The following is a 27,388-nucleotide window of genomic DNA, read 5'->3' as shown; positions in this document are numbered from 1 at the left end:
CTATATGACAAGGGAAAATACACGTCTATATAACTCCCTCCCCTAGGACTAGATAACGTCCCCTTGCCCAGGTATATTCGTCATGTACAACTTGCTCGACATCTTCGGCACCGGCTGCGGAGGCGCTTTATCTCTCTGCCTCTCCCTAGACCTGCTCGTCAGCCGCGTGAAATTCGGCTGCGGGGGAGGCGGCCCCTGCCTTTGGGCCCCGTAGGTGCTTTCCAGCGAAAATGACGAGCTGTCGTCCATGCTTCCCAGGTCGATCCTTTCGTCGTCTGCGTCCGAAAAGCCGCCCATGACAAGCTCGTCGTCGGATGCAAAGTCGTGCACGTGGTGGGACGGTGGCGCGGAAGGCGATGTGATGGAGCGAGCGTGGAGGCCTGGCCGGGGAGGTGACAGCACGCCGCCGACGGAGAATGCCCCTGGGTTCATTGTATTGGAGGCATTCACTCCCGAGAAGACCGCTGTGGGTCGATCAACGAACCCGTTCTGGAACGAAGTGTTATTGGTGGATGCCTCGTGCAGAATGGGCAAAATCTGTTCGTCGTACAGCTCTGTCCCGGTCTCGTATGACTCGGGCGTAAACTCCGTGATTGTCATGGACGAGCGCCCGTCATCGTCCTCGTGGGGGCTCGCAGGCTCGTCAAAGAAGTCATCGAGGCTGTCCAGCTTCGTAACCAGGTCGCCAGGATGAGCATCGGCGCGCGCCTCATCAGACAGCATGGTCTCTGTCCGATCCAGCGAGTCAAAGTATCCGTATGGGAAGTCCTCCGAGTGAAACTCGACGCCTGCCGTCGGCGTGGCCTCGGTCGACGAGCCCTCAGCGCTTTGGCACATGTAAAATGCCGCATGGATGTTGGCTCTGGTCGCCTCCGTCTTCTTAGCGGGAGCCGGAATGGCCCATCCGGACAGCTCCGGAATGCCAAACAGGCTTTGCGCGCGCTCGTACTCCTTTCGCACAGCCTTCGACGTCAGGCGAGCCATGCTCATCCTCAGGTGCTGCTTGTCCATGTGGCTTCCAGACATGGTCATGATGTTGTCCAGCACCTCGAGAGCGCCCATGCAAAACTCTGACTGCAGAAGACGTAACAGCGGTGATATGAGGTCAGACCCATGAACGGCAATCTCCGGGTTTCGCATGTCAATGTCCGGAATCACAATGCAGAGAATGCGCATGGTTTGCACCTTGACCCACGACAGCGAGTTCGTCAGCAGCCCGATCAGGAACGTAATCATCTTGAACTCCATGTGCGGCAGGTAGAATTCGCGGAGCGCTGCATGGAGCTGGACCATGAAGTCTTGGCCACTCTGGAAGCGATCGGAGACCAATCCGTCCAGCACATGCCCGATGCCCTCAAGACCCTGCCGATCAGCCTCGGAGAGCAGAATATTGACCGTGTTCAATGCCTCCGGGCTGAGACCACCACGTTCCAGCTCGTCCAGGAACCGAGGGAAGTTGGCCAGCAGTGCAAAGAAGAGCCGGTTGTCGTCGCCAATGAGGCCGTCTCCAGGAAGCTTAACCAGCTTGTCCATGATGTCAAGCGTCGGCTGCCAACAGAGCGATGATCTCAGACCCTTGTGTAGCAGGGGCTGCAGCCCTTCAAACTGGCCCTCCCACCGGCTTGGCTGTCCGTCTGCAATCAGCTTCCTCACGGTCGGGGCTCTGAAATCGACCTTGTCAATCAACACGTCCAGCATCTCCACCGCCTCGAGAAACTCTCGCTCGTTGATGGACTCCAAGCATGCGCAGGTAGTCCAGAACAATTGCGGGAAGGTGATGAGCTTCTCCGAGTCCAGCTTGACAATAAGCGTCTTGAGAGTCGTCAGGATCTCCATGGAGAATGCTTGAATCTCGGGGTCCTCGTCCGCGATCGTATTGGAAAGACGGGCAAGCATATCTCCAAGCATATACTGATCCAGAGAGGTGAGGACGCAGCGGAAGATTTGAAATGAGCGGCATGCCAAGTGCCTAACAGGACACGACGTAGCCCACGTCAACGACAACCTGCCCCACTGCTCCTTGATCCCCGGAAACGACACCTCAAACGTCCTGACCACCTCGTTGGTGAGGTACTCCATGCCGGGGGGCACCTTGTTCTCATGGTCGTTGACTTTTCCGTTGCTGTCTTCGTAGCTCCACACCACTGAACGGTCATGCTGACGAACCAAATCTATCAATTCCTCTATCGACTCCTTGTGTTGCGGATCTGTCTGGTCGTCGATGCGCGACATAACCAGCTCGTGAATGAGATGCACCAGCATCTCGCGAGCCTGGTCCTGGACCAGTGGTGTATAGTGATCCCAAAGCACGGTAACGACATGCAGCAGCAATGGCACGCTATCCGGCGCAAGGAGCACCGGAGACACCATGAGGTCCACGAGCAGAATTAGCGAGAGCTGGCCGAGAGAGAACCCAGCCTGCTTCGTGCCGACGGGAAGCGCTTCTGCCAAGTCTGCGCAGTACGGCATGCTGCTGGTATCCGGCGGCGTCGGCGCCATCTCCCTCTTTTCGATGGGGACCATGGCCTTTGGGTTGATCTGCGTCAGCAGAAACTCAACCACTTTGCTGCCAGGCGGGCTATTTGACGTGGAGAGGAATACGACAATCTGCTTGGCGTACTCGACAAAGTTCTGTTCGCGCCGCTCAAGACATAGCTGCATGATGAAATCGAGCACGAGACGCACGTTGCCGGGGTGTGGCCCTGTAGCGAGGGCCTGCCAGAGCGCCTGGACTTCATTATGCAACGCGCCTCCTGACTTGATTGTGATCTCCAGCAGGTTTGCCAAGAGGACGTAGGACTCGGCTGTAGGGCCCCCGTTCGGATCCAGCGTCAGCTCAATCGCCTGGATCCACGGCAAGACAACAGCAACGACGTTTCGTTGCATTGCTGGCTGAAGATCTTTAAAGTACAAGGTAAACTCGGAGATGACGTGGAAGGCGAGCTCCGTATACTGGTTAGCCAGCCGCTTGGAGATTTCAAACTGAGCCAGCTTGTACACGGCCTGAGTTTTATCGGAGACGCTGATGTCAAAGTCTTGAATCTTGGAGTTTCTCTGCTGACGAGTCTCGAGCACCCGCAGCACTGTCGACGATTTGGATCGAACCTCGCTTTGATCATTTCCGAGCATAAACAGGCACAAGGCGAGGAGCTTCCAGAAGGGACAGGGGTAATCAGGATGGTCCTGCAATACCTCGACCGTGACCAAGAAGTAGCTCTCAAGCACTTTGGATACGTCCGCCAGGTAACAGCGCGCAATGCAGTGCTCCAGCAGGTACGGGTATTCTTTGTTGTGGACCACCAGATTCTTGAGAGCCCTCCTCCCGATGACATTCATCTTGTCGCTGCCCGAGTTGAAGATGGCCTCAATCCATGCAAGCATTCGGCGAATGTCAAACTGCAGCGTGGCACCGCTCTCCGTCGTCAAGCTGATGGGCCCGCCGCACAGGGAAGCCATGGCACTCAGGGCCGCAGTTCTGAGGTTGCGCTTCTCAATCTCCATGGCTGCAGTGGCCGTGCCTCGTTCGCCCAGAGATTGCTGGTCTATCAGATTCTGCCGCATATTGTCCTCTCTGGCTCGGACCTGGTTTTGGTTGGGCGAGAAGCCACACCAGTCCTCCATGAGCGAGAATGCTGATTTCCGAGACTCAAACGTCATCCAGCGAGCAGGGTCGCTGGTCCGGTTGATCCCTTCATACAGCGATTCCATGAGCCCACAGTAGTATCTCCGCAGCTTTTGAAACTCCCAGTCCATCTGCACTTCTCCGTCCATCAAGAACAGTTTGAGATCTCTGGCGTAGGCAGTCAGGGTGCTAAGGAAGAAGTCGGACTGATAGACAAGAGGATCTTTCAGGAAATGCGACGTCAGTTTGAAGACATGCGTGATTTCCGTCCTGAGGAGGTCCATCTTGCGGTTCCTGCGGGGGCTGCTGTTCGTTCGCTGGTGAATCCTGGCACGAGCTTCATCGTTGCAGCGGGATACCTGACCTTGAAGCTCTTCAAGCAGTGTCTGGTATATGTGAATGTTGATTGAGCCCATGGCAACGACAACGGCATCCCGTACAGACGCCGATGTGGCAGACAAGAGTGGGATTAGATACTTGAAAAGCGTCCTCGCTGTCACAATCTTGTCCGTCGAAGAAGAAGAAGGTTTCGAGGATTTGCGCGTGTGCTGGATGGCCTCTTTGGGAATGCTCTGTGGCGGGCTCCCGGGATCTGCCAGAGTGGTGCAAGCAAAGATGAGATACAGCTTCCACTGTTCCACGATGGACTCCGGTTGAGTAGTGGGCGATCGAGGCACCGGGCGGTTATGATGAACGCCCTCGCCAGTATGAAGAGGGCCTCTTGAGGGTTCGGACAGGTAGACAATGGGCTTGTACATCTGAAGGACGCGGTTGCAGATCAGGTCTCGGCAGATTGTGACGGCAAACGGACACTTCTCAAATGCGATCCGCATCAGGTTGGGGAAGATCTTGAACCACAACGTCGTATCATACGTCACTTCACTGGTACAGAGCTCAACGAGGGCGCCTTTGCCGTTGCCGTTCTGCAAGCCCCGTTGCAGTCTGCTTCGCTCAGCCACGGATAGATGCTCGTCATTAAAGTTCATTACCTGAGACGAGTCGTTCTCGAGAACATTGATCAATCTCAGCGAGTCCTTTTCTTCAGATGGGTCCTTTCCGAGAGCCTTATCAAACTCGGTGATCAGGCGGAGAACGGTGATGGCATAGTACCGAACGCGACGTGACTGGGAGCAAAGGAAAAACAGCCCGTGGGCCTCGGCCTGGTCGACTTCCGCCCAAATGCTAGATAGATCCAGCTTCAAGGCTCGGTTGTCGGGGCCATTTGCCTCGGAGTCGCTCGCAGCGGCGGCATCTCTGGACTTTTGCCTGATCTCCTCTATCCATATCTTCAGCAGTTCGACATAGAGCCGCAGCGTGTTTTCGATATGGTTAGGCCCAAGCATTCCGCCGTCAGACATGGTCGAGTACCGATCATCAAAGTTAAAGATGAAGCGTGCGAAGCCCATGGTGACCTGCTGCGCGTGGGACTGGCGAGCGATGGCCTTGAGGGAGTTGGCAGAAGATTCAGCAATGTTGTACTGGACGTGAGCTGTGCCCGTGCATAGAAGATTAATTAGGGAGTTAAAGGGTATATCGACGGAGAGGCAACGGGGAAGGGCTTGCACGGCAACGTGCAACAGCTCGTAAAACGCCTGCTTCTGATCTGCTGCGCTTTGATGCTCATCACGACGGGAAAAGGTAAAAGATTCAGATATGGGTGTCTTGGGGCCAGGGCTGCCAAACTTTTCATCCAAGGCAGCCTGGCCACCAAATGTGTTATCGCAGACAATGGTGATCTTGCCGAGGATTTCACAAAACTTGAGGTAGTACTCTCGAACACCGTCGGTGAGTACATGGGTGAGGACGGGGCGCGAAACGTGAGACTCTCTTATTGTCGAAGACGACGTAGAGGTCGACGTGGACAGAGAAGCAGTGCGAGGCGGTGCTAATATGGGCGATGCGGGGAATCGTTCAGGGATGGCCGTGGTTCCCGACTCGTACATTTGGGGGAAAGGTGGCCGACCTTGCTCTCCCTTTTCCAAATCAGACATGATGCTCAGGAAGGCTCGGATGCCAACCACGATCCTGTCCGGGTCCAGCTGCTCGACTCTCAGCTCTTTGTTGGCGATGAAGAGCTCGGCATTGATGAGGGGGAATATGATGGTACGAAAGCAGAATTCGGGGTATTTGAACCCGATGATGCGAATAATCTGAATCAGGGGCTCCGTGATGGTGGCGTCAGATGCGACAACGCTGCGCTTCGAGGGTGGTAGCACCAGCTTGATAACATCGTCCAGCTTACGCGCCACGCTTTGAAAGGTGTCGTTGGTGCGATAGAGGTAAGTCCAGACCAGGCGAGAGATGACTTGCAGGCACAGCGGCTTCGTCAACCTGTCCTTTACCTTCGTCTGCAATGGCAGAATCAGCTGCAGCCACTGGGCCCCAAAGTTGTCTGGCGAAGACACGCAGAGCATCGTGGCCGTGAGCGGAAACGCAACCATCCAGTGTCGCGGCTTGGTGAACATTTGGGCCAACCGTGGCCCGATAGCCGCCACGACCTCCATCCACTTCGGGTGCATCAGGTGGCTGTTGCTCGCCTTGGACGCGATCCCGAGCAGCAGCAGATCGATAATCTGGCAAAAGGCCGTCTTTACTCTCTGGCCGTGCGATCTATTGAAGAGGCGGCCCAGCGCGACAAGGAAGTCGCACGACTGCTCCCAGGCCTCCTCGGGCGATATCTTGATGCGGAGGTGTTTCATGCCACCCAGGACAAGGTCCATCTTTCCCTCATTGACGTCGCGAAGTGACAGGGAGGTTGGGCTCTTGGTCACACGCTCATTCAAGGAATTATCCAGATCTTCGATGAACCTCCGGGTGACTCCCGCAAAGTTGATTTCGCTCATGTGGCCCAGGAGAAGCGCGAACAGATTCCAATTGGCCATTTTTAAGGGCGACGCCAGCAGCTGTTCGCTATCGGCAATCTTGAGCTGCCCAAAGATGATGCTCTCGAGCTTGTCTTCCACCTCGGGGGTGATGGCGGCCAGGCTGCTCTGGCAAATGACCTCGAGCAATACGCGGCAGAGGATATAGATGGACACGGTCGAGCGGCGTTCCTGCTGGGCCACAAACTCCTGCTTCGAGGCCAGCAAACTGCCGCTCGAGAGGCCACTGTCGGAGCCATTGGAGATGACTGGTCCGATTGGGACGGGTTCGGTGTTTCTGCGCAGCAGCGGCGACATGGGCTGCGCCGCTCGTGATTGTTGCAGCTGAGCTCTCGCCTCGTTGGCCGCATCGCTTTTGCTCTTCCTCCAGAGCATCATCGAGTCGATCAAGTTCTTGGGCTTGGGGCTCGCGATATGGCCAAGGGCCACAATGAGCTGGTCGAAAGCCGGATCGACGCCGGGGCCGCATATCTTGTCAATCTGAGGTTCGGGTTCGAAGGGGGTGGTGATGCATTCGTTGAGCTTTTCCTCGGCTTGGGCGATGAACTGTACAACCAGCGTGTGAGTATGTCATCTTTATCTCAACGTCCCTTTGTCATGGTTCACTCACCGACGTAAACAGCACATGCAGAGCATATTCGCCCACAGTCTTCTGCTCGTCTCGATGGTGGCGGGACGAGCGTGACGGATGGTCTCGCCTCGACTTGCTATGCATTCTCTCTGCCCTGCGCGAAGGAGCTGTGCCTGGGGGCGTGACGCCGTTGCCGGAGGGCGACCGCTTCATCGGATATGTTCCATCGCCGGAGCTCGTCGTCTGCCCAGTCGGTGTAGCGACAGGCCTGGGTGGCCCAAGTGCATCTCCCTCCAAGCGTGCTATGGCCGACTGAACGTCCATGCGGTCGAGCCCCAGCCCAGCGGCCGCAATCATCTGGGGACTGAGCGGATTGGACGAGGAGCTCGCGCCGCTGCCATTTCTCGAATGCTGGATGCCGTGGACGATGGACGTCTGGCGGTGATGGCCATAGGCGGATTTGGCCGTGGGGGGAGGCTGGTCAGCTCCCCCGGCGGCGTTGGATCGTGAGTGAGGGCCGAGGGTTCGCGGCGATGTGAGGACCAAGGGCACCGGTATCGTCTTCTCGGCGGGTTCGGGGGGAGGCGCTGGATGGGGATGGCGCAAGGCCGGGTCGACGGCTGGAGGTCGATATGTCTGATCCCATTCGGCATCTTCATCGAGCCTCGCCGCTGACCTCGGGAACTTGGCAGGTTCGTGGGGGTTGTCCGGCGCCGATTGCGAGGGCACTGCGCGCGATCATCTGTCAGCAACTAACCGTTGGAGCAATGAGGTTCTCGTGGTGCGGCCATCGACACCGCACAACATTGAAGGCATCGCCGTCCGACATTTTGATCGTACATCGACAGCATTGATTAACCAATCGATCGATCGATCGATCAAGCAGCCGGGGGTTGGAACAAGGGTCGACGCAGCTCTCGCTGTTCCTCTCTCTCTCTTCTGCTCCCTCGCTCCTCCTCTTCGTCTCTCCATATCCGCCACTGCCACCGCCTCTCTCTCTTCCTCTCTCCGTCGTTCGGTTACTCACCCATCTCGAAGCGGACCGCAGCCCAATCCCATCATCTGCCTTCGACACAAAGCTTGCGCTGTTCCCACGATGACGCCAAACAGCTCTCAGCCAAGTACAACGAACACGGCTGCAGCCGGGAAGCACAGAGCAGGGAAGCACAGCAGCAGAGTTAATTTAGCCTGGGCTCCCCGTTACGCTGCCCCGAGCGAGCACGGCTAATTCTTTATATGGCCCCCGGTCTCTGGGCTCTTTCGACTCTGCCTCTCTTTTTTTCTTCCTTTTTTTTTTTTCTCCCCAGCCGCCTGGGCTCTTAGAAGGTGTCTTGCGAGAGCTGCAAGGGCGTTTGGGCCGGTCCTATCAGCTGTGTCGAACGTGATAGAGGGAGGGGCAGATTGGCGGGCAGACGATTGGGCGCGGATTAAGGGTCCTCCGGGATGCGGAGCTAGGTCGGAATCTGAATAGCATTGTCTTGTCTCTCCTGCGCTGCCTCTGGGGCTCTTTTCAGCCTCTTCTCTCCTCCGTAATCGCCCTCTCTTTCTCTCTCCCTTGCCTTCTGCTCCCTTGACTCTTGTCTTTTTTCCTTTTCCTGTGGGGTTGCTCTGGGCCGTGTTGGTTGCAGCATGTAAGGGAGAATCAGATAAAAATTTGCGGATTCCAGGGTAGCGAATAGGCTGCTGTCCTGGACGCCATTGCCGCCGGGGAGAAGCATGACCACCGCCTCTGTCGTCATGGTGGTTATGCATACCTTTTGCAGAGCTGAGTGGATGGTGTTGAATATCGAAAAGGAAGGGGAAGTGAGGAGCAGGAAAGCTGAGTGCAAGGAACGTCCCACGGGTGCATGCATCAGAAGCATGCCTCACCTTCTGGGTATGTCAAGGCCTTGCTCACTGTAATTGTCATGACACACTCGACAGCTGCCGTGGATTTCGAGCTCGATGCCGAGACTTGCTACCCCAACTTGACAGTACCAATCTGCCGGCGTCGTGGCCCAAATAGCGTCAGGTGGCGTATTCTAGCAAACAGTACTTACCAAACAGCGCTGGCACTCCCATGTCTTGGGGAATCGGAATCGGCAATGGGAAACAGTAAGTTCGCGGGGAGCGGATAGATCCTCAACTCAACGGATCTATCCACGGCAACTTGCTTTGTTCTCCTACGGCTGTCTTTCCATTCGTGATCTGTATTAGGTGAACGTCCTCTGGTAGCCATGAAATAATCAGGAGGCTTTCCCGAGGGCTGACTGAGAGCTTGCCGATCGCATCCGCGGACTTCCCGAAGACGCGCCCCTCGGCCAAAGTTGAGAGTAACGCCCATGACGCTGCTCGTTTCCTGGTCGAAGCCCGTTAATACACAACTGCGAGTCCTTGTGCGCCGAAGTCGATGCCTATCCTGCGCCGGAGCGATGGCAAGCCCGCGGCATCATGCTGTTGCAGATGCAGTCCGGAGGGCTCCGGGCGAATGTCTAAACACCCACTTGTCCTGGCATCAACCGTGACCTTGGTAGGCAAGGGGTCCGGCGAAGGCAAATCGCAACCTGGACGACGGAAAAAGACCTCGGCATTGCGTACTTCGTTCAATGTAGGCATCATCACTTATCTACACCAAGGCCTAGTCATGGCTTACTGTTGCATGCGCGGTGACATGAGTGTAACCCTCTTCATCGTGGGCGTCTCCTCACGGCTGGCCGATCCGATTTCGATCGCTTCCACCGACTTCCAGTATAGTAGGTCTTCGCATCTGTGTCTTAGTACAATCTGAAAGCTCCTGCACGACAACATGCAGTTGATGCCATATAGACAGCATCAACTACGCGTATAGCGGCACGGGATATAGCGTACTCGTACAGAGAGGGCTTTAGAAGCAGGGAGTGCGAATCCCTTACTCGCAGAGGTATGGATGAGGACCGGCATGGTACCTGGCTATCCGCCCACAGACCGATGCCTTGATCCGTACCTCGGGTGGTGCCATTCGTTGAATTCCCGACGGCGCCGTACGACTCGGACTCCATACCCCGTACTCGGGTTTTGCACGTCGGGTCTCGCTTCAAGTTGTTGACATGGAAGAAGCAACAATCTCAGACCATCTGCCCCGCTGGGTATGTGCCGGGTGCAAAACTAGCATGCATCAAGTGCAGGATTCGTGGCCGTGGGATGAAAATGGCTCAAGAACTGGTCAAAGCACGATCAAGCGAGGGTTTATTAGAGATGGTAGTGAATGGGTGTATTGTCCATGGCATAATGAACCCCAAGGCCTGGTTCCCATGGCCACCTCGGTAGATACAGTTGATTGCTGTAAGAGGCTTTGAGTTGCTCACATCCTGGACTTCTTCAATACCGCTACTACCTGGATACCTTAATTTCATGTACCGAACAGACGTCCTCAGTTTGATTTCAAGGTGTCGCATGGTACGTTTGGTCGAATGAGGACAGACGTGCAGATTTCGAGTTGCTGCTCGCCAATAGTTGGTAATACCTACAACGTGGCCTCTTACCTTATCACCAACTCCGCCAGTCAGATGGCTCGATGGAATCTCGACAGGATCACGATCTGTTAGAAGAGCAGCACTAAAGACATGCGAGGTAGTAATCAGATGCACGGACTAAATCCAGCCTTGCCAGATGTACCGTTGAAGCGCTATCACAGGCTTCAAAGGCAAGGTTCGTTCTTCGCCTGTCTCACACCATGTACTTGTACGCGGCCTGCACCACGACTCCGTAGTCCGTCGACGGAGCGGGCCCGGCACTGCGGCGGAGATTTCCCCCATCAGATAGGAGCAGCGTACCAGTACTTGTAGAAGCAGCAGCACTGCCGGTCAGAATAAGCTGAGGATCAATGTGTTGAAAAAGGATCCTATTTCCCCCCTCCAAGGCCAGAGGAAAACCAGGCAGCATTCTTCTTCTTTTAGTTTCTGTTCTTTTCCTTGCCAGTTGTTCCATTCTTTCCTCTCTTCTATTACATACCACAGTTCTCGTATAGACTCTCTGCCTGATAGGTTCAGGTTGTGAGAGTTTGAATCGACACTCAAGTCGGGCTGACGTTTGCCCGCAAACAAAAATAGAGAAAGCATCCGATTCCATAAGCCGTGGCTTCTGACCGGCAGCCTCTCCCAGCCCTCTATCTGTCTGCTCCAGTGCTGGGTCTCTCGATTCCGCGCCACGGCCCACCCAATCTCTGGCCGATACCCCTCCCCCGTGCTAATATTCCGGCCTAGACCGCGCAGAACCGCTCGCTGGTCGGACGCCAGCCTTATTTAATCGGCCAAGGCCACATTTAGTTTTTTGCCTGCTGCAAGGGAGACTCGATTGCGAGACAGCCTCTCGAGCACCCGGTTTCTGCTGCTCGATTTCTTTTTCTCTTGTGCTTGTCGCTGATTCGCCGAGTCGGGCCTCGAATTCAACTCCGGAGAAAGTCGCAGAGCATCGTCTGTCGTTGCTGCTGCAGCACCCGCCGCCATGGCGGAACTGGACACGTTGGACATCCTGGTCCTGAGCGTCATCCTGCTGGGAACCGTCGCCTACTTCACAAAGGGCACGCTATGGGCCAAGCAGAAGGACCCCTACGCCAACCCGGCGTACCTCAACGGCAATGCCAACCGGGTCGGGCGGACGCGCAACTTCGTCGAGAAGATGGAGGAGTCGGGCAAGAACTGCATCATCTTCTACGGCTCGCAGACCGGCACCGCCGAGGACTACGCCTCTCGCCTGGCAAAGGAGGGCAAGAGCCGCTTCGGCCTCGAGACCATGGTCGCCGACCTGGAGGACTACGACTTTGACAACCTGGACACGCTGCCCTCGGACAAGATCGCCTTCTTCGTTCTGGCCACGTATGGCGAGGGCGAGCCGACTGACAACGCCGTCGAGTTCTACGAGTTCCTCAACGGAGAAGACGTCGCCTTCTCGCAGGGCGGCGGCGCCGAGGACGCTCCTCTCGACAACCTCCACTACGTCGCTTTCGGTCTCGGTAACAACACCTACGAACACTACAACTCCATGGTCAGAGATGTCGACAGGCTCCTGACCAAGTATGGCGCTCATCGCATTGGCAACGCTGGTGAAGGCGACGACGGCGCCGGCACCATGGAGGAGGACTTCTTGGCCTGGAAGGAACCCATGTGGGCTGCTCTGGCTGCCCACATGGGCCTGGAGGAGCGCGAGGCTGTCTACGAACCCGTCTTTGGCATTGTCGAGCGCGAAGGCCTGACTCCGGAGTCCCCCGAGGTCTACCTCGGCGAGCCCAACAAGATGCACCTCGAGGGCGCCTCCAAGGGTCCCTTCAACGCCCACAACCCGTACATTGCCCCCATCGCCCAGTCCTACGAGCTGTTCAAGGTCAAGGACAGGAACTGCATCCACTTGGACATCGACATTAGCGGCTCTACCCTCTCGTACACCACCGGCGACCACATTGCCATCTGGCCCACCAACCCCGGTGACGAGGTGGATCGGTTCCTGCGCATCACTGGGCTTACCGACAAGCGTCACCAGGTCATCACCGTCAAGGCTCTCGAGCCCACCGCCAAGGTTCCCTTCCCCACGCCGACCACCTTCGACGCCATTGTCCGCTACCACTTGGAAATTGGTGCTCCCGTCTCCCGTCAGTTTGTGTCCACCCTGGCTGCTTTTGCCCCCAACGAGGAAATCAAGAACGAGATGACCCGGCTCGGTAGCGACAAGGACTACTTTCACGAGAAGACCGCCTCGCAGCTCCTCAACATCGCTCGCCTCCTGGAACACGTCAGCAACGGAGAGACTTGGGATAAGATCCCCTTCTCTGCTTTCATCGAAGGCCTGAACAAGCTGCAGCCCCGCTACTACTCCATCTCGTCCTCGTCTCTCGTCCAGCCCAAGAAGGTCTCCGTCACTGCCGTCGTCGAGTCGTCCATGGTCATGGGCCGAAAGGACCCCTTCCGCGGCGTCGCCACCAACTACCTGCTCGCCCTGAAGCAAAAGCAGAACGGAGACCCCGACCCGTCGCCCTTTGGTCTGACCTACGAGCTGCATGGCCCCCGCAACAAGTACGATGGCATTCACGTCCCGGTCCACATCCGCCACTCCAACTTCAAGCTACCTTCCGACCCCGCCAAGCCCATCATCATGGTCGGGCCTGGAACTGGTGTTGCGCCCTTCCGCGGCTTCGTCCAGGAGCGTGCTCAGCAGGCGCGCGACGGCATCAACGTCGGTCGTACCATTTTGTTTTTCGGCTGCCGTAAGAGGACTGAGGATTTCATGTACGAACAGGAGTTTGAAGTATGTGCCACCCAACTCTTCCCTTCCAGTTTGACGCCCGTTGATTAACCTGATCATTTATAGGAGTACAAGAAGGCCCTTGGCGACAAGTTCGAGCTGGTCACTGCCTTTTCCCGCGAGACTTCCCAAAAGGTCTACGTCCAGCACCGCCTCAAGGAGCGATCCGCCGAGATCGGCGAGCTGCTGGCCCAGAAGGCCTTCTTCTACGTCTGCGGCGACGCCGCCAACATGGCCCGTGAAGTCAACACCGTTTTGACTCAGATCATTGCCGAGAGCCGTGGGGTGTCCGAGGCCAAGGCGGAGGAGATTGTCAAGAACATGAGGGCAGCAAACCAGTACCAGGTATGTCTCATCCCCTTTGTCAAGCATCCACCCCCCACCCAAACAAGATGCAGTGAGTGAGTGACTAACCCATTCGCTACAGGAGGATGTCTGGTCATAAAAAATTGCGTGCAGCATAAGATGAATTTGAAAGACTTTTCTTGGGAATAATTGGTCACCCTCCCCGTCCCAAGAGAAGCAAACACACCGCAAAAATACCTTGTCGGAATAGGAGGAGGCGGCATCTTTTTCGACTGCGAACTCAACCATTTGCCGGCGTTCGTCTGTTTATCAGAGCCATGCGCAAACATTTCTTTCTTGGAATGTTTGCTTGTCTTCTATTTTAGATCGTGAAAGATCCGACTGGAAGTAAAATACCTGGGTATGTCGGATGTCTTTATATACATATACAGTATCAGAGATGGCGGGGGCCCGCGATGCTGCCCACGGGCTGAGATTGCTTGTTTTTTGTTTGGGTCGATGTATTTGGTCCGCTCGGGCGTCGAATCTGGTGTGGACAGGTAAGGTATATAGAGATGGGATGGATGGATGGCTTGGATATAAGTATGTATGACGGCTGGGAGAATCATGAGTATATCACTACATATTTTTGATATAATTGGATCTGTGCTATGATGTTTTTGTACGTACAAATATGCATCCTTAACGTCACGGAGTAGTCCCAGCACTTCTACCAAGACATACTAGTATCAGGTTTAAAAGTCATTTGATATGATGTCTCGGACAGGTGTCTCACCTCGGCCCATGATTCAGACTTCACTTCATGCTACTGCGCCTTAGTCAGCCACTCAACCACAAGATACGACTAAGATCTGGTTAATGACCTGTCATGACTTGTGTCTACCTACCTAAAGGGTCAACAATGCTGCGCCGGTGTTCTGGACCATAGTATGCCTGTGGCGTCTGCGACCCTTGACAATCAAACTAATGCTCCTCGTTGTATCGAAAAAAGAAAAAGCAATAATAGAGCTGTCACGGTTGGTGCTCGGCGCAAAGTCATCTTCGGATTGGCTGTGTGTTGGCCAGGGAGGCAAGCGGAATTGCACCATCCTCCTTGCTTGCGCTGTAGCCTCCCGGGCAACGAAAAAAAGACCGGTCTTGGGCCAGGAGATTGGTTCTTCGATGCCATGGCCAAAAGAGAGAGCGCGGCTCCAGTGCCTGCGGGAAGACCCGACATGACGATAAGAGATGGCTCTCCGGAATCACATGGGGGCTTCCGCAATCCTGATATCCGCTCTTCCTATTGACGAATGATCCAAGATTAATACCTCTTCTGTATCCAGAACCCAGCATGGCTGGTACGCCTATGGGAGGCAAAATCCAATCTTGGACAGAGGCAGTGAAAAGCAACATCCCGCGGTATCGGGCCAAGCAAAGGATCGGCCATCAGACGAACAACATGTCTTGGTTAGATGGGCCTGCCAAAGCACCCGAGTTATACTCCAACTAACACCCAGTCAGTCATTTGCCGGTTGACGCAAATCCAGCCCGCTCCCGCTTGCCCCGTGCTTCTTGCTGGGTTCAACAGGCTCGAGAGGCCCGAACGATGGAGTGGATTTGGGACCCTTTTGCCGGCATTCGCGCAGTATGGAAGTGTTTCCCCTTGAGAGATGGAGCTGGTCTCATTGTGGCCGGGATTTCGGTTGGCCAACGTACCTCGGCTCCCAAATGATGAATCACGGCTGGCTGTGCGCATGTCTGACAGCCAGTACAGAAAAAGAAAGGAAACGACAGCTTGGTCGCATCGTTGTAAGTGATACAGACGCTGTTGGATGTTTAGCTTACACGTGCTGTCACAGTAGTGCAATATTCACCCACCTACCAAGGGATATGACGCTGGTCTGCTCCGTTGTTGTTATAAAACGGTGCGCCCCGAGACCCGGGAGACGACTCGACAGCGGTTGTCTCCGTCGAGAGCATGTCCTTACCATTTCTGTTCGCCCACTGACGATTTGCACATGATTCGATTGTATTCTTACCTCTTCTAATTTTATCTCGTCCTTGTGTCATTATATGCTGGATGCGTCCTTGCATGGCAGCCTGTCGACTTTGTTTGCGTGTGTTTGGATTGCGGCGGAGTCATTTCGCAGGCTCCTTCTGTGACATCAGGCGCATTCGACGTTCTGCGCTCAGATAGCGGCGAAGGCTCGAACCTCGACAGAAGCCGGTGGCATTGTAGGCCTCGACGGGGTGCTTCCGTGTTGAATCTAGCATCACCTGTCCCTCAGCACAGACCCTTAACGACGCGACTGGGGAGGCAACGATTGAGAAGACTTACTTGTACTTGGAGTCGACGGGAGTCTCAATCGTCTGAAGTTGGCCGAAGCAGATATAATACTTCTTGTGAGAAGTTCCAACCCCTGGAGGATCGTCACGGTCAGATCAGTCGTGAGAAGAGCTCAGCTGCATTCAGTTGTTCTCGAAGAAGCACAGCAATACCGCCGCTGCAAACGAAATGCCAGGGAGTTACTGACCTGCAACTCGCCCAGAGCCTCGATATCAGCAAACCAGCATCTCATCTTCGTCCTACCTGACATACCCAAATATACCTTACCTGCATTTCGGGCAGTGCCTGTCTCCTCGTCAAGGCAAACAGCATCGGTAGAATCGAGGCGAAAATAGAGCCAGCCTGCAACACCAAAGTGGCAGAGCACGCGGCAGCAGCAGGTCGACAGCTGGCATCTGGCAGCTGGCAGCACTTCCAAGCCCTAACCTGCCGTCAACTCGAGCACATAAAGGGCATTTCGTCATTTCTCGCTTCGTTTCGCCGTTTCCGCCTTTCTTCCTCCCTCACGAACGCATCTTTTTGGCCGGCGGTAATTCCAGTGCTTGATCACGAGCATCACGCCTGCACCAGCGCCCTCTTTGGAAGACCTTATCTCCAGCGACTCCTTCCGTTTCTTGGCCCGATAGATTTTGTTGCAGCTTCCTCTTCTACGGGACTGCCAAACTTAGGTAAGTCTGCTCGTCTCTTCCTCCGCCTACCCAGTACTTCAAAGGGACTCTTCTTCTCTTCTTGCTCCTTTTCCTCCTCTTCTCTTCTTTTCCTCCTCCTCACAGCATCACATCAACTCGTCCTCCGTCACTCTCTTGCAGCTTTCTGCCGCGGCCGAATCTCTTCGACACCTCCATCTTGCTTGATAGCTCGTTCTATCTTAATTACACTCGCTTCATCTCAAACAATTGTCTTGGTAGCACATTTGCCGCGTCGGCCTTCGAGCTTCATTGTCTGCAACACCACGTAACCCCACGGCTGGGTAGGGGTGAGAATGACTCTTGACACTCGTCTTTTCCCTCCTGGTCTTTGGTCTCTTCTCTGTTTCTCTCTGCCTTGCCTCGTTCATTGTGATAAGTACTCCATTTACCAGCTGGTGGAAGGGTTTTGGCCTTTCACTGCTCCTCCTCTATGCAGATTATGGCTTCCTTCGCCTTTCTTCCTCTAGCATGCCCATCACTTTGCCATGCTGTCTGCATTCCACGCCCATCTCCGTCAAGCAGGCCTTGCACCAGAATGGCTTCGGCACTGCATATCTCTACTCTTACTGGGCTCTGCTAACTCGTCAATCATGTCAAGATTTCCGTTTGTCGAATCATTTGTCATTTTCTCGATCACCATCGTGACCGATCTGCTGTTCTTTGGGTAAGTCATTCCCATTGCAGCTTCATGGCTCGTCGCTCCTCTTGGCATCGCACCATCCGCTCTTTTCCTCTCGACCTGGAATACACCCTGAATCACTGGCCAATCGTCATCACTAACACAACACCGATGTCTTCCATCACCCATCACAACTGCCTTCATGCCTCTGCCGTCTCTGTCAGATAGGGACATCAGCCCCTATACACATACTCGCTCTATTTACCGCCCATCACTAACCACTTCTCCAACAGGCAAACACATGTCTTACCATCTTCACACTGTTGCCGATACCAAAATGGAAGCCAACAGCGGTGTTGCCAATCCTTATTACACCGGACGGGGCGCTCATGGAGCCACTGAATTCGGCACCCTCATCAATCAGTTCAATGGGGTGACTCTGGGTAGTCTCAGCATGTCCAACAATGCCGCTCCTGTCCCAATGGGACCTGGTCATGCGTTCATGGTCAATTCGGACAGCCAGTTTGTCCTCACCCCCGTGCCGACTGCGCAGCCGATGGGGCTTGGTCATTCCAACGAGAACCCTTATCTCAACTACCCAGCTGCTGCAGGTGGCTACGGAGGCTCCTATGTTGGCCTTTCGATGCCCCTCTTGCCCTTTACCCCGGGACGCCCTGGTACCTCTCAGCCTCGTGTTGACCGTGGCCACTCTGACGTCCCAGGTCTCGAGAATCGTCGCGGTTCCTATTCGACTACGGAGTCCGCTCCTGCCACTCCGTACTACGGCGGTGCGTTTTCGATCGTCCGCGATTATCCTCCCCGTGTTGCCAGCCTTGATCGGTCTTCGTACACGACTCCATCTCCCAATGCTACGGGACTTGCCACCATGGAGAACACCAAGCCGATTCCCATGGTCATCTCGGATCGTACCATTGATGAGCTTCTCAAGAAGGACCCGGCCATTCCCAAGGCAGTCCCAGCCGTCTTCACCCCGCCGGGCCAGATGAAGACTCTTGAACAAAGCTTGGAGAATCGTATCCCCGGCAATCGCAACGTCTATATCCGTGGTCTTCATCCTACCACCGACGACGAGCTTCTCTACCAATTCACGTCCCGTTTCGGTGCCGTTGAGACGTCCAAGGCCATCATCGACACTAACACTGGAGCTTGTAAGGGGTAAGCATTGCTCACCGCTGCCCACCCTGATTGCTCTGATGATGCTGACCAAGCGCAGATTTGGTTTCGCCAAGTTCTACGATGTCCGCGACTCTGAACTGTGCATTCGAGCATTCCACCGCCTCGGCTACGAGATTGGCTTCGCCCGGGTAAGCTCTAAATGCGATCTCTTCCGGTTCGTCGTGGTTGTAGGAGCCGCTGCTGACCATGTCCAGGAGTCTTTCAATTCTCGACTCAAGGCGGAGGGTGACGAGGGTTCTACTAATCTCTACATCTCCAATCTGCCCAAGTCTCTGAACGAGATGGTGAGTTGACCTTGCAAGTCTGTTCCTGGTGGCGTTTTTGTCACTGACTCTGGTGTAGGAGCTTGCCACAATCTTCCTTGGATACCACATCCAGTCCAGCAAGATCCTTCGTGACAGCATGGGAAACAGCCGTGGCGTTGGCTTTGCTCGGTAGGCTATTGATTCTCGCCCCGGGTCACGCAAATGCTCTCGTTCTGACAGTGTCTAGATTTGATTCTCGCGACATCTGCGACGAAATCATTCGAAAGTTCAACGGCGTTGGCATCGGTGAGGAGGGTCTTCCCATGAACATCCGCTATGCCGACACTCCGGCCCAGAAAGAGCTGAAGCGAGTCACCGCCGAACGCCGTCAGTTCCGCACCAACGAGTACAACATCGGCGCCTACGGTACTCCCCTTGTTGGCCTGAACCCTGCCTTGTACAACCAGCAAGCCCACTGGCGTCGCAACCTGCCCCAGTCTCGAAGGTTTGTTTCCACTGCACTTGGAGCTACAGTGTGTGTCACTGACATTGATTTCACAGCGGCCTGTCTGCGTCGTCGATCGACGAGAGCAACGCTACTCGAAGCTCGGTGCCTCGTGCACAGTCTGCGTATGGTTATACACGAAGCATTTTTGCGAAGTTCTAACTCTTGTTCTAGGGCGGCCACGAGCGCGGACGCTACTGTTTCGACTCCCACCACCTCTGAGTGCGATGAGAGTGTTACGATTCGAGCGGACCCGGCCGTCGTCGCCACCGTTGGCAAGGAGAATATTCAGCCATCCCCCACCGTCAAGAAGGAGGTCTCGAAGAAGGAGTCTCAGTAATCTGTCATGTTGCCCTCGTTCTTTTGTGTTTTTGTGCCTTTTTGGTCTGCACGTCTGTGCCATAATATGCCGACTGGTTCAACATGTCTACCACTACTTGCTTTGGACTTTTTTTTGGGACCACTTACCCCAACAGTCACGGTAATTTTACGCACCACGATGGAAGCACATGTTCTAGGTCTGGGGGCAGCTGGATCGCGGGATCAGGGTGCATGAAGGGAGCATTTTACAAGCCTTGTACTTTAGAGTCTAGATAATGGCAGCTGTGACAAAGGTTGGCGGCGTTAGCATGGTTTTGACAAACACAATGATGAGATATTGTTTTATCAAGATTGCCCACTTCTCTGTTTCTGTACATGACTGGTCGTTGGATAGTATGGTATGTCGTGAATCATCTTTGCTTTACGAACCAACAACTACACTGCTAGCTTGGCCATTTCGCTGCTGGCCTTGTCTATACTCGGCTCCTCTTGCAAGAGACCCCCGGACAGCCCATCGCTCAGCAGAGGCTGTCCATCTGTCTCATCATCACCATCATCCTCTTCACTGTCTTCTTCGTCGTCCTCATCCTCGTCATACTCGTCATCGTCCCCGTCCTCATTTGCCCCCTCTTGCCCCTCCTTGTCTCCCTCCTTGTCTTTAATGGCCGCCTCCAGATCTTTCAGCATCTTTTTGGTGAAGCCCGACGCTTCAACGGCAGCATCTAATCTTTTCAGACCGCCTTTTCCAACAGTCTTCTTTGCGTCTTTGAAAAAGGGCCCTGGTTGTGTCGGTGTGAAATGGAATCTCCGTGTAAAGAACCGCTTGATGCAGTTGACGTCTCGGTCAAAATACATTTCGGCATTGACATGCTCCATGGACACCATTTGTGGAAAGTCGATAATAACTGGCTCGAGCTTGACGGACTCTGTGCCATCCTCGGCCTTTGTTCTGATCTCCTTGACCAGGATGTTGAATTCGTTGTAGTCGCCGTGGATCAGGCCGTGGCTTGCCAGGCGGAGAAGGAGGGAGATGAGGTCTGCGTAGAGAGAGGCCGGGTCGGGGACCTCGCTTATCTGTCGGAGGGGGAATGCGTCTATCAGAGACATGACGATGGTGTGTCTAGACTGTGCGATCGGTACTGGTACGGGAAAGCCCTCCTCATGCAGGGCGTTCATGAAGGCGTACTCCTTCATGGCGGCGAGCCTCGAGAGGTACATCCACGACTGGGCGTTGCGATTCTTGAGGTAGTCCCGGTTGGACTTGACGGTGCGAAAGGAGATGCGGCCCAGGCGGTGGATCTTGAGGACGCACTGCTTGCCGGAGTGGTCGGCGACGACCATGATGTCGGACTCCTTGCCGACGCCGATGCGGTTGCCGACGCTGTAGACGGCCTTGCGGTCGGCGTGGGTGTGCAGGGCGAGGTAGTCGAGGCCGCCGTAGGTGAGGCGGTAGCCGTCGTACTTGGCCTCCTTGACGCGGGCGATGAGGCCGACCTTTGCGAGGGCGGATATGCTCTTGTGGACGCCGCTGGCGCCGCCGCGGAGGCGGGCGAGTTTCTCGATGAGGGGGGTGGGCACGATCTCGTGGTTTTTGCTGCCTTGCTCGACCTACAGGATTGCAGTATGTTAGCATTGATTTCTTGTTGCTGTGTATAAGTAGGTCGCTGTGGATGGCGTACGGCTGTGAGGACTCGCCAGTCCTCGGCCGCCAGATGGCGCATTGCTCTGGTGTCCAACTTCATGGCTGGTTGTGTGTGAATAAACGGGCGACTGCTATGTAAATTCTAAATCAAGTCTGAAAAACCAGTCTGGCCATCCGGGTATCTTGGTGTTGCTTCGATTTTGATATTGGTAGAGGGGTCCCTTGAAAAGTTGGTGGGGTTCCCCAAGCAAGCAGTGATAAAAGACGAAAGAAATTCGGCCCAAGATCTTATCGATATGGGAGGACGAAGCAGGCATGGATGCGCTAATCTTCATTGGTCTTTAGGCCCAATCCCGGGCGGCGAATGCACGTGATCGTAAGGCTGGGGCTCGGAGTACGTAGCTGGTTCGCTGTAGGCGGCAGCGCCTCGCGTAATAGCCCATGGCAGCAGCTGTTTGCTACTGACTGTACTGTTAGCAGCCCAGAGCTTTACCAAGCACCTTCTCCATCAGCAACCCTCTTCCACCTGATTCCGCCCGCAACTCGAGAGCAGCTTCAACCCTCAACTGGGGCTTCCGATACCGTTGCATTAACAGTCTTACAAACGGTCCTTTTCACGACACACCTTCGCATCACCACCACCCGCCGCCCCGACGTCGTTGCTGGGGGGAGTTTATACACCACACACGCCTGATCTCGACTCTACGTCACCATGGCCCAGGACAGCGATTTGCCCAAGCCGGCGCCGGCTGCGGACAAGGGGAAGGGCAAGGCCGTGGACGAGGTCAAGGACGACAAGGCTGTCGCGGACGGCAAGAAGAAGGAGGACGACAAGAAAGATGGTAATGCCCCGCCCGCTCATTCGCCCTTGTGCTGCTTGACAACAATGGCTGACTTTTGAGCCTCAGCTGCCGAAGAGGAGCTCAATGAGGAGGACCAGCAGCTTAAGAGCGAGCTAGACATGATGGTGGAGCGTTTGACAGTAAGTATTGCTGAATAGCACAACAGCGAAGAGAAGGGAGGGGAATAGCAAGATTGAGAGAGGGGCACAGCTGCGTTATCTGTGTGAGGAGTTGCGGAAGCTTACTTCTCGCCTCTAGGAATCCGACAGTTCCCTCTACAAGTCCGCCCTGGAGATGATGAAGAGCGCAATCAAGACGTCCACATCGTCAATGACAGCAGTACCGAAGCCGCTCAAGTTTCTACGACCGCACTACGAGACCCTGACCAAGCTGTACGACGAGTGGCCCAACGACGAGAACAAGGTCTCGCTGGCAGACGTCCTGTCGGTGATTGGCATGACCTTCTCCGACGAGGACAGGCAAGACACACTCAAGTACCGACTGCTGGCCCCCACGACCGACATTGGATCATGGGGCCATGAATACGTCCGGCATCTGGCCCTCGAGATTGGAGAGGTCTACGGCAAGCGCATCGCGGCTGATGAGCCCACCAAGGACCTCATCGACCTGGCGCTGATCCTCGTGCCCCTCTTCATCAAGAGCAACCAGGAGGCCGACGCCGTGGACCTGATGAGCGAGCTGGAGATCATCGAGGAAATCACCAAGTTCGTCGACGAGAACACCTACCCCAGAGTATGCCTGTACATGGTAACCATGGTGAACTTGTTGACGTATCCCGACAACGAGACCTTCCTCCGCGTTGCCCACAGCATCTACATCCAATATAAGCAGTATACTCAGGCTGTCATTCTCGCCATCCGGCTGCATGATTACTACCTGCTGCAGGAGGACTTCGACAAGGCGGAGGATCCCCTTCTCAAGCGGCAGCTGGCCTTTTTGATCTCTCGCCAGAGGATCATCATGCCCATGGTCCAGGAAGGCGAGGATGAGAGCGACGATCAGGAGTTGTACGAGTGTCTGCATAACATCAAGCTGTCAGGGTACTTCAAGGCTCTGGGCAAGGAGCTGAACATCCTTGACCCCAAGTCTACCGAGGATATCTACAAGAGCCACTTGGAAAGCAGCCGGGTAGCCGGCATGACCAACCTGGACTCTGCTCGACACAACCTCGCCGCCGCCTTTGTCAATGCCTTCGTCAATGCCGGTTTCGGCAACGATAAGATGATGCTCGTCGACTCCCAGAAGGAGGCCTGGGTGTGGAAGACTAAGGGAGAGGGCATGATGTCTACTGTTGCGTCTCTCGGCACCCTATTGATGTGGGATATAGAAAACGGCCTCGATAGCGTGGACAGGTACACGTATGCGACAGAGCCCGAGATTACCGCTGGCTCTATGCTCGCTATCGGCATTATGAACTCCGGCGTTCGCCTGGAATCCGAACCGGCCATTGCGCTCCTGGGAGATGCTGATAAGCTCCACCATGAGAACCCTTTGGTTCGCACTGGCTGTCTGATGGGACTTGGGCTGGCCTACGCCGGCTCCAACAAGGAGGAAGTCATTGATCTCATCATGCCTATGATCTCCGACTCCAAGGAGGACATGCAGATCTCCGCCATGGCAGCGCTCGCTTGCGGTCTTATCGCGATCGGCACCTCTCAGCCGGAAGTGAGCGAGGCTATCGTGACGACGTTGATGGATGAAGAGCGCAAGAGCCAGCTGACTGACAAGTGGACGCGGTTCTTGGCCCTCGGCCTGGGTCTTCTCTTCTTCGGCCGACAAGAAGAGGTTGATGTTATTCTGGAGACGCTCAAGGCCGTGGATCACCCGATGTCCAAGCCGACAGCCGTCCTGGCCGAGATCTGTGCTTGGGCCGGCACCGGCGCTGTGCTCAAGATTCAGGAACTGCTGCACATTTGCAACGAGCATCAGGAAGAGTCGGATGATAAGAAGGGCGACGAGCTGTTGCAGGCGTATGCGGTCTTGGGTATCGCGCTCGTGTCCATGGGAGAAGACATTGGCCAGGAGATGGTGCTGAGGCAGTTTGGCCATCTCATGCACTACGGCGAGCCCAACATCCGCAAGGCTGTGCCCCTGGCCATGGGTCTGATCAGCCCAAGCAACCCGCAGATGAAGGTTTACGACACGCTGTCAAGATACAGTCACGATAACGACCCCGAAGTCGCCATCAACGCCATCTTCGCCATGGGCATGCTGGGCGCAGGCACCAACAACGCTCGACTGGCCCAGCTGCTCCGCCAGCTTGCCAGCTACTACCACCGAGACCAGGACGCCCTGTTCATGGTCCGCATTGCACAGGGTCTTCTGCACATGGGCAAGGGAACTCTGTCGCTGAACCCGTTCCACTCGGACCGACAGGTGCTTTCCCCCGTCGCCACGGCCGGTCTGCTGACGACCATCATTGCCATGCTGGACCCCAAGGACTTTATCGCCTCCACCTCGCACTACCTCCTCTACTTCCTCGTTCCCGCCATGCACCCGAGGTTCCTTGTCACGGTAGATGAGGATCTGAACCTTTTGAAGGTCAACGTCCGCGTGGGTCAGGCGGTGGACGTTGTTGGTCAGGCAGGTCGGCCCAAGACGATTACCGGCTGGCAGACGCAGAGCACGCCGGTAGTGCTGAGCCACGGCGACCGAGCAGAGCTGGAAGACGAGGAGTACATCAGCTTGAATAGCACTCTCCTGGAGGGCGTGGTGATTCTGCGAAAGGTGAGCCCTGTTTAATCTCGCTTGGATTTCGTCATGTTTGGAACGTATTGACTAACGTGCTGTGTGTGCAGAACCCCGAATGGCAGGCGGAGCAATAAATCATGCAAACAAAAAGAAAAGCGAGAAAACGAACAGTCAAGGTAGGGTAGGGAAGAACCACTGGTATAGAATTTCCTGGGCCGGGCGAGCTTCGAAAGGAAAAGGAAGGGGGCGAAATACTGCGCTGTATAGTAGTAATTACTTGTACGCCACAAGAAAATAAATGTCCATCTACAAATTGATTAGGTGTGTGTGATTATACATCGGTTGATGCAACTCTCGCTTTCCTTTGCTTGAGAATACCACGGTATCATTTGGTGTGCTTAGAACACGGAAGAATTGTGCGGAACAGATGTGTGTTATTCATTGCCATGATATTGCTCGCTATATAACAAAACTAGGAGCTGTGATTCACATAATGTCCAGTAATATACCACAAACAGATGAAGTCTATATATATATATCCTAAAAAAGGCCATCCAAAAAGAGAAAAATGATCACCACGAATCGGGCCCAAACCTCTCCCCCTCCTTTACGTTCCTAAACGAACAAGCCTGCCAGTCGCACCCCCGTTTGTACACCTCGGTCCCCCACCAGCTGAAGCCCTTCATCCAGCCTGGGTATATAAAGCCAAAGAAGACGACGACGATGCCAAAGGCGAGGCCGGAGTCGAGGGCGGCGCTGAGCGTCATGGTGTACTTGCCCCACCAGGCGTTTGCGCGGCGCTTGATGAGGTAGTTGAAGAGGAAGCAGACGAGGGCCCAGACGGAGAAGTTGAGGCCGGTGGCGGGCGGGATCCAGCCCATGGCGCCGAAGATGACGGGCAGGTTGACCTTGCGGAGGAGGGTGCGGTGGCGGCGGCGGCGGGACCAGAGCCAGAGGGGCACGGGGAGGACGGCGCCGAGGGGGAAGCACCAGACGAGCGCCCGGTAGATTGCGCGGGGGCCGAAGAACTCGCCGGGGCCGACGACGCCCCAGAGGATGGAGCCGTTGAAGTGGACGCGGGCGATGGGGCAGGTGAAGCCGTTGACGGCTTCGGGGGTGCAGATGCCGCGGACGTGGGCGAACATCCAGTTGAGGACGCCGATCTGGGTGACGGAGGAGACGAGGGTGGCGGCGATCTGGACGGTGAACATGATGCGGGGCGGTATCTTCATGTAGTGGCCGAGCTTGAGGTCCGAGGCGAACTTGATGCCCTGGGCGGAGGAGATGTAGCCGTAGGTGACGAAGACCATGTTGGCGATGGGGCGGCCGGGGAAGGCGACGCCGCAGATGAGCTGGCAGATGAGGTAGATGCTGCTGTGCTGGTTGGTGATGGCCATGATGATGCCGTTGGGGATGAAGAAGATGGCGCCGATGGCGAGGGCGAGCAGGAGGCCGTACCAGGGGAGGTGGACGGGGTAGCTGAGATTGTTGTTGTGTGTGTGAGCTGATGAAGGCGAAGAATGTGATGATGGAAAAGGAGGGGGGGAAGTTGTATGAACTTACTATTCGACGACAAAGATGCCGATGGCGGCCATGGAGATGAAAGTGGCTAGGTACCAGCTCACGGGGGCATCTTTATAGCGCTTCATGAGGCGGCTGTGGATATCCTCGTGGCTCATCAGGCCTTCGATATGCGATCCCGACGACGAGGCGCGGGGTGCTGCTGCTCCCTGATGTGATGACGGACCGTCGGGAGAGTCGGATACTTGTTCGTATCCCTCTTTCCCCTGTCCTCGCGCCTCGACGAGCGACTCTTTCCAGGTATGCCAGATGTCCTGGCCGTGCCAGCAGAGAGTGTGCGTCAGGAGAGCCGCGAGGCCGGCGAACTGCACGCCGTAGCTGAGCATGTATGTGACGGGGAGGAAGACGCGGCTGTAGTTGGAGTAGGCTTCTCTGTCAAAGAGAAAGTCGGGCGTGAGGATCTTGCTGACGTCGTAGACCTTGCCCGTGTTGTCGAAGACGGCCGTGGAGAGGATGGGCATGTAGGACGAGTAGAGGACGTTGCTGTAGTAGAACAAGGGGGCAATGATCCACATGATGATGGCAAGGCCGCCGACGACGTTCATGGCGGCCCAGAAGGGCACCAGGAGAGGCGAGCCGACGTAGGTGATTTGGGCCCAGTCAAAGGTCATGGGGAAGAGGCCGAGGCCGGAGGAGACGCCAAAGAGGTTGGCGAGCACGACGCTCTTGGGCGCAAACCAGGTGATGACGTTGAAGTAGCTCAGGGCGGGCATGAGGAGGCCCGGGAGGAAGTAAAAGGCCGAGGCGCAGACAAAGACGACATAAAAAAACTTCCAGCGGCTGATGGTCCAGCCGTTGGCCGGCTTGTTCTCCTGCTTGTGCAGCGTGGAGAACATGGCGGCGCTCATGAGGGTGCCGGGCCAGACCATGCCGCTGGGGCGGACGAGGAAGCGGCGGGCCATGCCGGCGAAGCCGTAGCCCAGGATCTGCGTGGAGATGGTCAGCAGCAGCTGGTAGGCGATGGGCGCCTCCTGGTTGTAAAACTGCGTCTGCTCGACGATGACGTCCGTGGCGAAGGCGAAGCCAAAGGCGACGTTGCTGCTCACGTAGACGCACGTGTGCTCCTTTTCGTTCCA

At 55.5% G+C, this 27,388-nt stretch overlaps 6 protein-coding genes across 6 annotated transcripts in view; 3 read left to right on the top strand and 3 right to left on the bottom strand.

Annotated features, from left to right (window-relative positions):
- Window positions 1-48: 48 nt before the first annotated feature.
- Window positions 49-7,432, bottom strand: BBK36DRAFT_1109230 (hypothetical protein; the record flags this gene model as incomplete). Its single annotated transcript, XM_024889448.1, has 2 exons — window positions 49-7,050; window positions 7,115-7,432. 2 exons carry the CDS (start codon window positions 7,430-7,432, stop codon window positions 49-51), a joined length of 7,320 nt encoding a protein of 2,439 aa, XP_024754093.1.
- A 4,104-nt stretch (window positions 7,433-11,536) lies between these two features.
- On the top strand, window positions 11,537-13,772 carry BBK36DRAFT_1109203 (NADPH cytochrome P450 oxidoreductase; the record flags this gene model as incomplete). The annotated part of the gene is made up of 3 exons (XM_024889444.1): window positions 11,537-13,330; window positions 13,394-13,672; window positions 13,755-13,772. 3 exons carry the CDS (start codon window positions 11,537-11,539, stop codon window positions 13,770-13,772), a joined length of 2,091 nt encoding a protein of 696 aa, XP_024754092.1.
- Window positions 13,773-17,604: 3,832 nt separating this feature from the next.
- BBK36DRAFT_1132845 (hypothetical protein) lies at window positions 17,605-19,554 on the top strand (the record flags this gene model as incomplete). The annotated part of the gene is made up of 6 exons (XM_024892043.1): window positions 17,605-18,443; window positions 18,502-18,592; window positions 18,659-18,748; window positions 18,807-18,898; window positions 18,957-19,244; window positions 19,335-19,554. 6 exons carry the CDS (start codon window positions 17,605-17,607, stop codon window positions 19,552-19,554), a joined length of 1,620 nt encoding a protein of 539 aa, XP_024754091.1.
- Window positions 19,555-19,961: 407 nt separating this feature from the next.
- Window positions 19,962-21,277, bottom strand: BBK36DRAFT_139566 (hypothetical protein; the record flags this gene model as incomplete). Its single annotated transcript, XM_024897462.1, has 3 exons — window positions 19,962-20,100; window positions 20,134-21,143; window positions 21,215-21,277. The coding sequence occupies 3 exons, from the start codon at window positions 21,275-21,277 to the stop codon at window positions 19,971-19,973; spliced, it is 1,203 nt and encodes a 400-aa protein (XP_024754090.1). The 3' UTR covers window positions 19,962-19,970.
- A 612-nt stretch (window positions 21,278-21,889) lies between these two features.
- Window positions 21,890-24,865, top strand: BBK36DRAFT_45400 (26S proteasome regulatory complex, non-ATPase subcomplex, Rpn1 subunit; the record flags this gene model as incomplete). The annotated part of the gene is made up of 4 exons (XM_024898090.1): window positions 21,890-22,019; window positions 22,095-22,159; window positions 22,278-24,767; window positions 24,839-24,865. The coding sequence occupies 4 exons, from the start codon at window positions 21,890-21,892 to the stop codon at window positions 24,863-24,865; spliced, it is 2,712 nt and encodes a 903-aa protein (XP_024754089.1).
- Window positions 24,866-25,303: 438 nt separating this feature from the next.
- Window positions 25,304-27,388, bottom strand: part of BBK36DRAFT_1137423 (OPT superfamily oligopeptide transporter) — a gene marked incomplete at both ends in the record, with an annotated part of 2,958 nt that continues 873 nt past the window's right edge. Inside the window, 2 exons of the mRNA XM_024893158.1 lie at window positions 25,304-26,210; window positions 26,295-27,350. Of these exons, the coding sequence (XP_024754088.1) occupies window positions 25,304-26,210; window positions 26,295-27,350 (1,963 nt within the window). The remainder of the gene's footprint in view (window positions 26,211-26,294; window positions 27,351-27,388) is intronic.

The sequence above is a fragment of the Trichoderma citrinoviride genome, assembly GCF_003025115.1.
Source record: "Trichoderma citrinoviride strain TUCIM 6016 unplaced genomic scaffold BBK36scaffold_1, whole genome shotgun sequence".
NCBI classification, from domain to species: domain Eukaryota; kingdom Fungi; phylum Ascomycota; class Sordariomycetes; order Hypocreales; family Hypocreaceae; genus Trichoderma; species Trichoderma citrinoviride.
Note: the sequence above shows the minus strand (reverse complement) of the source record. Positions and strands in the feature narration are given on the sequence as shown.